Here is a 12,547-nt window from a genome sequence, read left to right on the forward strand (position 1 = left end):
TGCCACTTGTTTAGAATTCTGAATCCAGCCAGGAAGAATGGATTTAGGAGACTTCACGGGAGTTCCCATGCTTATGTTGATTGCTGCCCAGTAGTAAACCATGCTATGGTTAGTGACCGGTTTGGGGGTTAGGGGAGAGGAGGAGTTTTTGGATCCTTTAACTTCTTTGGTTTACTAGGAAGAACAAATTTGTCTGTACCCCTTGTCCGAAAAGTGCTTAATAAAACCCCGTTTGAGGTACATGGGTCATGGCAAGCTGTGGACATTCAGCTCTGCGTTACAGAGAGGGACCAGGCCAGCAGCTGGCAGCAGGGCATTTCAGTCCTTTCATTTGAAATGCACCCAGACTGAGGCTGGCCAGGGATGTCTGTTAAGCATGCCATGCGCGTGCATGTGATGGTGTGAGTGCTATTCATTTCCAGGTGGTCAGGCACAGAATAAAGGGAATGTTGCAGTAATTTTAAAAGTTTACGAAATTGGCTGCGTCACATTCCACGATCCCTGGTGTGCGTCTCTGTGTGTGTCTGTCAATCATACATTTTAAAAGGTGTAAATAAGTCCCCTACCTCCACTTGGGGACCAATTGTGTGGTCAAAGGGACAAGGGACCACCCTGAGCTTATGGATGCTGGACCTGGGAAGGTATACAGGGAATCCCCGGATCACCCCAACTGGTTATGGCATGAAAGCAGAGGAGTATGCTCACCTGCATGCACCCATGACAACTACAGTAAAGAGTGACCATGAAGCCGAAGGGGGTTCTCACCAGGACTGAGGCAGTCACCAGGCCCCTCTCAGTTACACCATCCCATTGTACACCTCGGAGAGAGGACCAAACGTCACCCCCTTAGGGACTGCTGTAACAATAGTTTTCATCAGTATTTCTGCCCACTAGCCAGACCCAAATAACCAGCATAGACATTAAAGCCTTGCTCTTTATAACACAACACAGATTAATTCTCCCATTCTCCACTGAGAGTGCTGCTAGCCATTGTTAACCTCAGGGAATCTTGGATTCAAATTCTTATGCCTCATGGAGTTCGAGAAACTCCAGCGTTGGGCTTGAACAAAATGTACAGAATGTATGCTAACTCACAAGCGCGTTGGGGGCTTGACAAGCACATGTTAACTCAGGTTTCCCTAATATGGGATAACACACCAGTGAGACAGAGGGGCATGATGCACTACAGGGAATTGCAGTACACCTCCAAAGGCAATAGGAGCGAAAATCCAGAAGTCAAGGCCAGTGTGCAATCCAAAATAGTTGCAGGCAGGCCTTAAATGAAACCTTAGGCCTGACCCCTCTCAACCCACATGATCAAATGCAGATGGCTCTATCGGAGGGTGGTCCAGCCCACAGTACACAGCTTCAATTTGTGATTCCAACACAACCCCATAAAAAGCAGCCAGTTCAGTCTGGCTAGGGGAGTGAGTGGTGAGTTGGAGAAGGAGCACTGAGAGCAGCACCTGAGGAGTTGGGAGGACAACAGGTACCTTTACTAGTTAAAAAGGCACAGAGAGTTTCTGGCAAACCAGGATAGACTTCAGAGGTATGAGTAGGTACGAGAAGGTGCCCATGTAGCAGGGCCAGTAGGGAACTATGGAGCTCTTGTGCCTGGTTCCCACAGCTGAGAGGGTTGGGTGTCTATTAGAGAAGCTACACTGGGACAAGGACCAGCACAGCATGATAATGTGTAATTGACTACTACTTTTGACCAAAAGTTGCTTCAAAAAGAATTATGTGGCCAATTGTTTGTCTGTTCTTGTAAATAACTATGAGCTGTATGCTTTGTCAGCCTCCTTCTGCTCCCACTCATGGGGCTCACGACAAATGAACATTTCCCTCCGGCCCACACTGGATCCCTTTTTTGTGTCTCTGGTAAGAGCAGTTTTTCCACAGTTGGTTCATTGCTCAAGAGAGTGACTTACGTCACTCTCAAACATGCTACACACACTGCTCTATAGATACACCATACTATTTAAATCAGAGGCCTTAGGGGGAAAAAAGGAGAGAGAATATAAAAGCTGTGAGGAACCACTTCATCCTTTAATTGAAATGAGAGCAGTTTGAACAAGAATAGCAATCCAAAAGGACACCCGCCGCAGAGCGCCCATCTAAGGAGCACTATGTGCGCGTGTATGAGCCTTTCCAAACCAATCGGGGTACCTACATTGAGAAATAAAATGTACAATTTTCCCAAAACACAGAAATTGATTTTTTTGGTCAGGAAAAGTCTCAGAGAAACCTGTGTCAAATGTTCCCAACCCCAGGATATGCACTGTCTCTTCTCCATAGAATTGCAGTGTCTTCTATGCCTCTGCCACCACTCACCCAGAGGGACCCTTCCATAGTCCACCAGAACGCATTACCTTAGTCCCTCTGCACACCCCTTATTCCCACCCTCCCACTTTTAACCTTGGCAGGTGCTCTGGGTAGGTCCAGCACTGAACAAAAAATTCTAATAAAATAATACATTTATTTTGTGCACTTAACCGACTCGTTTTGCTCCTGGTCCACCATCTCGCTCTCCCCTCTTTAGGCCATACACGGATATGGCAATGGGTCTCTGGGCACTCCCCTTGCCATGTCCATGGTCGCCATTCTAATTATTGTTTATTTTGGATTGTTTGTTTGTCTGTCAGACGTAATAGCTCTTTCTCGCCGTGACCCACTGACCCTGCTCCATTGGATTTCCAATAAAATTTAGAATTTCTGTTAACTTTTATTAGCATTAATACTTTAGCATGTCCTTGCACAGGATCCAAGTAGACTCTTTTTAAACATAAATGGATTTTGTAATGAGAGCATGCCTTTATGGATTGGATTCCAAATTAAACGGATTAGAATTATATCAATTCTGACCGTAAACCACAATGTCAGATTGTATACATAAACACCTGAGTAAGCATATAAAGATGTTGCAATGAGTGAATTGCTTCATAGGTAATTAGATGCTATATGTAAAAGCTGCCTTTTAAATTGGTCATGCCACATGACTATAATGCAGTGTTTCAAAGGATTGATGGTCAATACAACATCCAGATAAATGGGTAACACAAATTCTTTACACTGTTCCAGGTAAACCAGATCACCAAGCACATCTCTTAAAAAAGGAAGTGTCGCCAAGACTTAAGAGAAAAGATTTCATATTTTTCGGTAGCACTGTGATGGTTGTGGAAGCCTATGTAAACTGCAGAAGGAGGAATTGCTTTAAGTAATCCTTTCCACATAACATTTTGGAGTTGGTGCAACATAATATCATTCCTCTAATCCTTCATACTGTGTTTCCAGTAGACTATTAAAAACTCTGGCTGTTTTTTCAAAGCGTTCTGTGTGTTTCTGTAGCCTATATGCAGGTATTTCTATCACTTCAGTATCTCCCCTAAGAAAGTCTTTGTGAATCCTGACTAACATCGTTTTGTAAAAAAATGTTTTATAGATAAATATCAATGTGTGCACTCATTTAATGGCAACTGGCATGACATATTGGATACTGCAGGAAGAAACACAAGACTTTTCCAAGATGATTGTAAATCATGTCTTAGTCATGCTATACACATTCATGATCAGCAATTGTATCCAATTCAAATTAAACAGGATTTGGCGACAGTGGCTCAACAGGATTAAGCATAGCATGGATTTAAATAATCTAATGAAAATTCAAACTTTTCTGAACAGCAAATACATTTCTCGTATATTTGCATAAAAAAGTGAATTATAGCAAACCTATTTCCATAATCAATCTTGGCAGTGATCTTCTTTTTCAGTTCATTGAGTTCATCCTGAGGGAGTGTTCCAGAAAGTATTTGTGATCTCCACTCCACAAGGTCATAGATCATGTGTTGTACACGAAGAAACATGCCCCGGTTGTCTTGCTGATAGGAAAATGCAGGCATTAATATTGAATGCTCAATAAGATTGACATGTACTACACAGTTGACTGCTGACAAACGTATATAAAAAGAACACATGTGGGATGACAGAACAGCAAAACGGGGCTTTATTCGCATTTGGCTGTGTTTGTAGAAATCACCCCTGCTTAGGAGGGTGGTCACTCTGGCTTCAGAGAGGGCCATTAGAAGCCCTCTATGACACCCCCCCCTAGGCGGGGGTGACTGATATTCCAACCCTGGGATTCATCCAGGGTGCAAATTGTTTTTGTTACAGGAGTTGGACTCTGTGCATATTGCACGAACCCAATCTTCCGTAAACAAACAAGATGGCAGCCGCCAGAGAAAATAAAAAAAAGGGACTCTGTCCCTTTTCTATTTCCTATGTCGGTAGACAGGTGCGTAAAGGCACGCCAGGACTGGAGCACAAAGCTCAGGTTCAGCAGGTAAATGGGGAGACAGGAACGGGGTAAGAGGGATGGATGCAGGATGTCTTTAGGGGGGTGTGGGTAGGCAAGAGGGAGGTTTGTGGTTGTGTAGTAATATCCTGTTCCAGGCTCCTCCCCACATCTGCAGTGATGGCAGTAACCACCACAGGGGACACCATAAAAGCCCCTGAGAAGAATCCAAGGCCATGTTCCAGACCCAGCAGTCAAGAGCCCACAATGCAAGTAAATGGGGACAGGCGCTTGAAAACCACCTGTAGGAATCTACCACGGACCACAGAGACATCTGAAGTTGAGTATCAGGAACAACTCACCAACTCAAGATCCAGAGTTAAGTACTTACGACATAGGACCCTGAAAACATCATTCCAAGAAGGCAGAACAGCATGGCAAGTAAACGTTCATAGGACAGAATGAAGGTTCCGGTCACCCAGAGACTTGAATTCTGAGCCAATAATGATTGAGATACCCCAAAAGAACAACTGTCATCCTTCACAGGAGTGGAACCCACAATACAGAAGCGATGCGTAATGGTCATAGCTCCAAGAGGATGGCGGAACCTGCACAAGGTAGATCCCAGCGTCTCAGCAAGCAAACATGGATGGAACACCAGCAAAAATAGCCATGGAGCAGGGCAACATGGGTAGTGTTGAAGACGGCCCAGAGAAGCAGATTTGGCAGGGTGTTTGGGCTCCAACATCTTCGAGGCTGGTGCAGCCTCCACCACAAAGGTGGGAGACCCTGGTGGGAAACCACGGTAAACCAGCTTAGAAAAAGAAGCAGATAAGGAGGACCAGCAGCAGTTTAAAGAAAGACCCAGGAAGGACACCCAGCATCCGAGAATTCAGACACGAGAACAGGCAAGAGACGCTATGCCCAGCAGTATGTTCATACGGTCTCAAAATTGCCTACAATAGTTTTTGGTGGCAAAAATCACCTTCCAAAGATCCACAGAATAGAGCGTATGAACAGGAGTTTCCCCATATGTACCTTTACTCGCGCCAGCCCACCCTTCCCATTACAGGGTTTAAAACCAAGGTTTTGGCGGCCAGACCCACAAACACAACAATTGTAGTGGCCTGACCTGGGCCAGGAACTGGACTAGACAAGTTCAATCCACTATACAGGTTGCCAACTTGGGCTCATTAAGAGCCAACGTCTGCACAACAGCCATTTTAGGTCTGCCTCATGGTTTCCCTAAACACGGATATCCCCTAAAACAAAAGGGCCACAGATAGAACTTGAAAAACATTAGTACCCCAATGGCTATGATAAAGATGCTTTGGGCTACAAATGCAGTAAATCCTGCTAAAACATATTATAAACAGCCCTTGGCCTACAGCATAAAACGAATGTAGAGTGTTTTAATCACCCTTTGACCAAAGGGGCCTGAAAAGCTTATGGAGAAGTCAGGGCTGCATATTCAAAAGGAGTGCAAAAGGATGCTTCAGCAGAAGGCCCTCTGACGAAGTAAATACATTTGAAACTAGTGTTTTTACATTAACCAGAAATACAGTACGCACGGCCCGTGGTTAGAAATATATTTCTGAACATGAAATAAATGTTTCGAGTATGTTTTAGAGTGCTTTTATTTTGTAAGCAAAAGTATTATCTGCAATTAAGTTTATCCAGCTGTCCTCGGTGCACAAGGGGAAATCCCCCCCATTCTTTCCATTATTCAACATAGAAATGAATTCCTCTGCCGAGGAAGAAGCAAGTTTCCACAATGAGCCATACATATGACCAGTATTAGATTAACAAATATATTAAAAACATGGTCTAACAGAAAATAAAATACTCACCACATATAGCTGCCGCCATATGAAGGACCATTCCCGCAGTGTCGTGGTGACTTCTTGAATAAGTGGAATCTCGCTAGGTACCACGGTTTCATGTTGCCTGAACATTTTGGAAACATGTAAAATATCAACATTCTGTATAGTTTAGTGAAACCGGTCAATGTGCTTCACTATGTTCGTGTTTCTTTTTTAAGCACATCTCACATCTCGAGCCTACAAGGAAGTTGTAGATTTCATGATCAGCGCATGCACTGCCATCTACTCCACCACATGCAAGGGAAGGGTGAGGATTGTTTTGACACAGCATTTGGTGCAGGAGCATGCTAGGAGATCCAATACCTTAACCTCCTTTGTGACATAAAATGTCATTCTCTTCTGCATTAAAGTTTTAAAAAGTGCCATCACCCATTTTAAGTAACACGCTAAGTCACTCGTGTTTGTACACACAGAATGGGACTAGCATGTTCGACAGAACCAAGGAACTGAGGGGCAGCCCCAGGAAGGGAATGTTGTGCATCTAGAAGCTGGCAACTTAAAGTAGAAGTTAAACTAATACAGATTATGTATTTTCTCTTGTGCTTATTAAAAGAAACTTCCGAGTACAGCCAGACAAGACGGAGACAAATGTATGTCTACCTTTCTAGAAAGATATGTGGATCAATAGTCTGACACACTTGAACACTTGCGCAATGAGCTTTGAGTATTACAATTTTTATTTTACATAAATAAACATGAACATGAATAATCCAATAAACACATAGCCAATCAATTCAATGTAAATAATCAACATATCACAACCAATTTAAAAATACACATCAATGTACTAAAAATAGAACCGGTTGAAGAAGAAGAAGAAAAAGAGGAAAGAAAAAAGAGAAAAAAAAAAAAAGGGGAAAGAGAAAGGAAAAAAGAGAGCAAATGCAGGAATGAGCTTTGGAAACGCACAGAATGAGCTTCAGTGGAACAAACGCAGGTGCGGTCCTTTGCTGTGTGCCAGGGCATTCTTGAATGGTATCATGCTATACATTTACATCAATTGTAACTAATGTCCGAGCTTTAAATTGACTTAGCCAGTTGTGTACCCAACCACAGTTGTGTGAATAGGCAGACATGACACGGAGAGCAAGGAATACACTTTGCAGACCAACATCTTGTCATGGTTTTGCTTCTAAAAGGACATCGGTTCGTATTTTTCTTTGTGGCAACATGTGACTGTTATTTAACGCACCGGAACTTGACAAAACAATTATACTACAAAATAACACCTTATCATCAACTTCTAAATCCTGGTCGGATGTCAAACCAGCCACTTTAACAAGTGTATGAGCAAAAGGGCTGCTCACAAGATAATCTTTACCCCCAAAAGAAAAGAAGCCGTTTGATGTAAAATAACTAATAATCCATGGAAAGTGTTCCATAAAAGTAGCTGGCCAGCAATACATCTTACTGTTGACAACTGGAGTAAACACTCACCCCTTTCCTTCAACAATTGCTTCTTTCAGATGTATATAGGAAGCCGGAAAGATGCCCTTAAAAACAGTGGAAAAAATAAATAAATGTGAATAATAGTATATTATAATTACACTGAAAAGTCAAACGCTCAGAAGCAAAATAGTAATCGTAATATTTGAAATAAGGAAGAGTTCAAAATGCATTTTCAGTTTCATCCAAAACTCCCAAGTCTAAAATATTCAAGTTGTGGAGAGCAACAGCCCTGGAAACAAGCATTTTGGGCTTTTGTATATGCAAGTTGCATTAACTGGTCACTGACGGCAGCACGTGCAAACTGGTGCGAGTACCTGGTAATCTAATAACAGTTCCTGGCAAATGCCTGATACCTATACACAAGCTAACAAAGCTAACACTATTGGCTTTGCCAATGCTTGTTTTTAAAAGGACTTCAGTGAAGGACAGGCATAGTGCTTATAAATTGAGACCCGGTTAAGATATTTTCATGACACCAATAGGACGTTTGCAACTCCAGTAAAGTACTAAACTCTCGGAAGACTGCTTTGAAAAAACACTGCAGGCACTTTGAGTGCAAGGTTTGATGGTAAGGCTTGATTAAAGCAAGCTCAAAGTGTTTCCATGAGGAGGTTTTTGGAGATGTATGAGATGTATGTTATGAAAATGGCATCATTGGGAGGTGGGGGAGGAGTGTGAAGTGCTGCGAACAGAATGAACCCTAATTCCATCAGCATTGGGCTTACCTGACAAAATCCTAAAATTGAATGACAGACAAAGCTGTTGCTGGTTGAGCACGCCTTTTGTCCACAATAAGCTAAAGCGCACAGCGGAGTCGTTCTTACTCAGTTAATTAAAAATAATACTTTTTCAAAACCCTCTTAACATTAAACTTTCATGGTCATGAAGTCAGGGACAAAGGCATGCAGGGGTCACATGCACAGGAGACCTGGGTGGACACTGCGCCAGGCTCATGAACAAAAGTAACCAAGAACATCCATTTAACACCAAAAAAGCTTTTATTATGGAAATAGCACTTCAGATGCATTAACCTTGAACATTCCATCCATTAAGCAGCCCCAAGTGTATTCTTGGGTGTGGCTGCTAATGGATTGCCTTTGCACGTGCTCATTCTCCAGGAGTGGCAGGGTATGGCTGGTAAGCCGGCCCTAACGGGCATGCCCACGATCTCGGCTATATAAGCTGCCCCGATCCCCAAGACAGACGCTTCGCGTTATTCTGCACTTGCAAGCAGCGTAACGCTCACGGTCGCCGGAGGTCAGACTTACCTTTGAAGATCCTGCTTCCTGGATATCCTGTTTCCTGCCAGCATACCTACCAACTAGGGGAAGCTGTTCTTACCTGTACATCTCTTCGGCGAACCAAGTATTCATCTTTACACTTTCCAGAATGCTGAAATCTTCATCTTGGCACCACAGCACAATACGTTCCATCGTCCACAGCGGTGCCTGCAAGGAAAAACAGAAGACAATGTTAGATATCTAATTTCGAAAAAGTTTAAGGTTGCGCTTTGCCATACTTCGCGCTTTTCCTTAAACCATCACTTACCTGCTGTCGAACATTGCGGTAGCATCCACCTTCCATCCGGCCGCGTCTCGCGTCTCACAGCTGCATTGAGGCCGCATTTCCATCTAAGGGAAAAAAACAAAAGAAAGACATTATTGCAGGCATAAATAGGAGCAACATATAAAGACATTAAACAGAACAAACAGCATCACAAGAGCTCAAGAAAGACTTACCAATCATAAGGAGAAGCATAGTCGCAGCTGGACTGAACTAATCCTCATCATCAGGGATCAGTGAAGGAACTAGATCCCATTTGACGTGCCCCTGCCAGAAGTAGCAGGACGGAGAGCTTATCTTCCATAATTTACAGGTGAGTTTTATGGGCCGGCGTATGCTCACAGAAACCGTACTTTGGGGTGAAGGGTTCGAGAGGTACAACAATCACAGATTGGTGCACTCACACACACTTATATCCACGCAGGAACAGTATTTCCACGTACCACCGCTCACAGCTTTTCTACTGAGAGAGATGCCTGAAGGGGGTGATTCAAGTTCAGGGATGGCTGCAACAGTGCCCCAACACCTCCGCAGAGAGCAGGTGAGCGTAACGTAAACAGAGTAAGTTCTCACTCTGCAGAGTATATATTCTGAGTTATCAGCTAAATTAGTAAAAAGAATCCCACGGTTAGAATTGCTATGGAAAATACATTTAGACATAAGATGAATGTCTACAGAAAACGACACAGTTGTGGTGAACATGTGGGCATAGCATGCCGACATACTCAGGTTGCAACTAAAACTAAATAAATATACTTGCTGCAGTAAAACATAGCAGAATAACAATGTATATGTAACCTTCTGGTCCACTACATCAGTTCAAATGGATCTGCATGTGCATTGCAGAATTAGCATCGATTCATGATAGGAGCAGGTTCATGCACATCTGTATCTGGCATTCTAAGCTGATTACACAAAGAAAAAGTTTACTGTGTAAAGAAGAGAGATTTACCAAGGAGGATGTTGCTCGGAACAAAATGTAAAGGGGGATGAAATGATAGATCAGTGCTCATTGTGAGCAAGTACATTTGTTTTCACGTCAGGGGGGCTTGCCAGGGTAAAGCACATTTAGTTAATTGTGAGTGATGTTACTTTATCAAAGATTTCTGCTAAAAGACTCAAATTTAGATTTTTCACAACATAAATGTGAAGCAAAGCAATATATTGGCATGGTGGGGCAACATGCCTGTCATTTATAGCCAATGGGTTCTTTAAGGGAAAACGTGCACCCACATTGAAAGACATATAGAAGAATGCAACAGTCATCATGGAACAATATCTGGCTAGTGTGAAATGGAGGACCCATTTTTTGTGGCGTGAGACTTGTTGCCACTATTTTTGTGAAATGAGACCGATTAGGAAACCCAGCGTGGCTGATGATAGAAATGCCAAAGGGCACTTTGTAGAGACCGCTGTACATTGCTAAGAGGTTCAGTGCTCCGTTGCCATCTCTGCAGGGGTTAGCGCTCCTGTGTGCTGGCTGAAATATTGTTTACAATATTTCCGCCTCCAATGTGAGCTTTGAACATGAATGTCTCAATATTATTCCATTGCTACAGCTGCATAAATTACCTACAAAACGGAAAAAAGTGTGTGCCAACAATGAATGCTTAAAAAAATGTGTATGAATTCCTTTCGTCTGTGCTCTCCACAACCCACGTACTGTGACAAATCTGACTTGTTCGTCCTTTCTGCCCAAGGGAAGCCACACCCTTTGAGGTTAGGGAGGTGAGCTTGCTAAGCAAGACTGTCCCTAGGGTGCTGAGCAAGAAGAATCTCAGTGAGAGTTCCCCTTGCTCCCATTACTACACATGTGGAAAACTATCTGCGTACATGGGAATTGAGAAGCCGACAGCAAACTGACATTTTTCTTATCTCAATGGCTGTAGGTAATGCAGAGCTGAATTCAAGAACAAAGGATGAACAACACGCCCCTTGCAGGATACAAAGTAATGAACATAAAAGAACAAAGAAACCTAATGAGAGGCGAGAGAGCACTACACAGAGGCATCACTCTAACAACACCACGTCGAGGAGGACGGAGAAGCATAGTACCGCGGAGCCAACAGTAGAGTCGAATGGAGAGCCGAGAGCGAAGTATGCCAGAGGGCCGGCAAACCGAGAAACACTTGAGCGAATGAGATGGAGAGGCCAATGCAAAACCAGGTGAGACTGGAGCAACAGATCCTCTACCCCTGGGTGAGCCGTGAGGTGCATATGTAATTCCCAAGAAGTGGACCTGATGCTGAAAACAGGTAGCAGAGTGGCTAGGGGAATAAGAAGGCCAATATATCAATGTGGGACATTACATGAAGTTGTGGTTTACAGGAACCCGAAAAACCCAAGGAATACAGAGTGGCAAATCCCAACCGTATTAAGCCTAAAGCAAAATGAGAGTCAGGAGGGCTCCATTAAGATAATAAGAGAAATCGAACCTTGAGCGTTCAAACCAATAAACAAGAAGATAACAGGAGCTCATATACATAGTTGGAAAAGGGAGATAATGAAGAGCTTCAGAGTGAAAGGAACTGTAAAGCTAAGTTTGCACCAAGGACTATTACAACTCTTGAGAAGTGTGAGACAAGGAAACACAAGTACTTGAACTTTGAATTCCATTTGAGCACTTCAATTGGGATAAGCAAGAGAAAGTTTGGTTGCTGATTTTGACATTTCTTTTTCTTCTTGGAGCTATGAAACATATGACAGCCAAGAACACTATAACTGGTCAAAGAGAGCCCTAACTCTAATGACGTAGGGCTCTCTTTGACCTGTTTCTGTGTACTGTATACTGCTCTGACTATTTAGGTTATTTTCTATAGTGGTAGGGCTAGATAGAAAGTAGGTTTTCGGACAAAGGACTATATTTTTGTTTAGAGGACTGATGAACACCCATACTTTAGTTTACTAGGTAGGCAACAATACCCTCACAGTGATAGGGACAGACTATGCCTTTTTTTCTTTTAATAATAAAAACCCTTAAAATGTCAGATTAGTTCTTCTGGTTCACCACAGTACCTTCTGTTAACACCAGTGGCAGAGGAACAATTACATGGGGGACTCCTTGCATCAGACAATGCATGTCAAGCAAACAGAAAAAGAATCAGTAAAGTTGTCACCAAACTTGCAAGAACTACTCTGTAAGCATGACCTTTGGCATCAATTGGATAAGAAGAAATATAAACAGGTCTGAACCACTGCGTGAGTATATGGCCAAACATATACTTTAGATGCCATGTTGGTTACTCAAAACAAAATTAATCATTGACTAAGTTCTCACCAAGAGCATTTTACATATAACTCATGTGCTGAGCATGCAGCTTTGGTCCAGAGTTCACATGGAGGGAAATGATTGAATATTTTCCAT

General features: G+C 42.8%; 1 protein-coding gene across 2 annotated transcripts in view; it reads right to left on the reverse strand.

The window, feature by feature from the left end:
• Positions 1–12,547, reverse strand: part of DOCK1 (dedicator of cytokinesis 1) — a 2,312,292-nt gene that overhangs the window by 2,088,528 nt on the left and 211,217 nt on the right. For both annotated transcript variants that reach the window (XM_069611483.1, XM_069611484.1), the window contains exons 4-6: positions 7,609–7,664; positions 6,139–6,235; positions 3,727–3,875 (exon numbers count right to left, since the gene is read on the reverse strand). In XM_069611483.1, coding sequence (XP_069467584.1) covers positions 3,727–3,875; positions 6,139–6,235; positions 7,609–7,664 — 302 coding nt within the window. The remainder of the gene's footprint in view (positions 1–3,726; positions 3,876–6,138; positions 6,236–7,608; positions 7,665–12,547) is intronic.

Source organism: Ambystoma mexicanum, chromosome 8 (genome assembly GCF_040938575.1).
Source record: "Ambystoma mexicanum isolate Mex_15411 chromosome 8, UKY_AmexF1_1, whole genome shotgun sequence".
NCBI lineage: Eukaryota > Metazoa > Chordata > Amphibia > Caudata > Ambystomatidae > Ambystoma > Ambystoma mexicanum.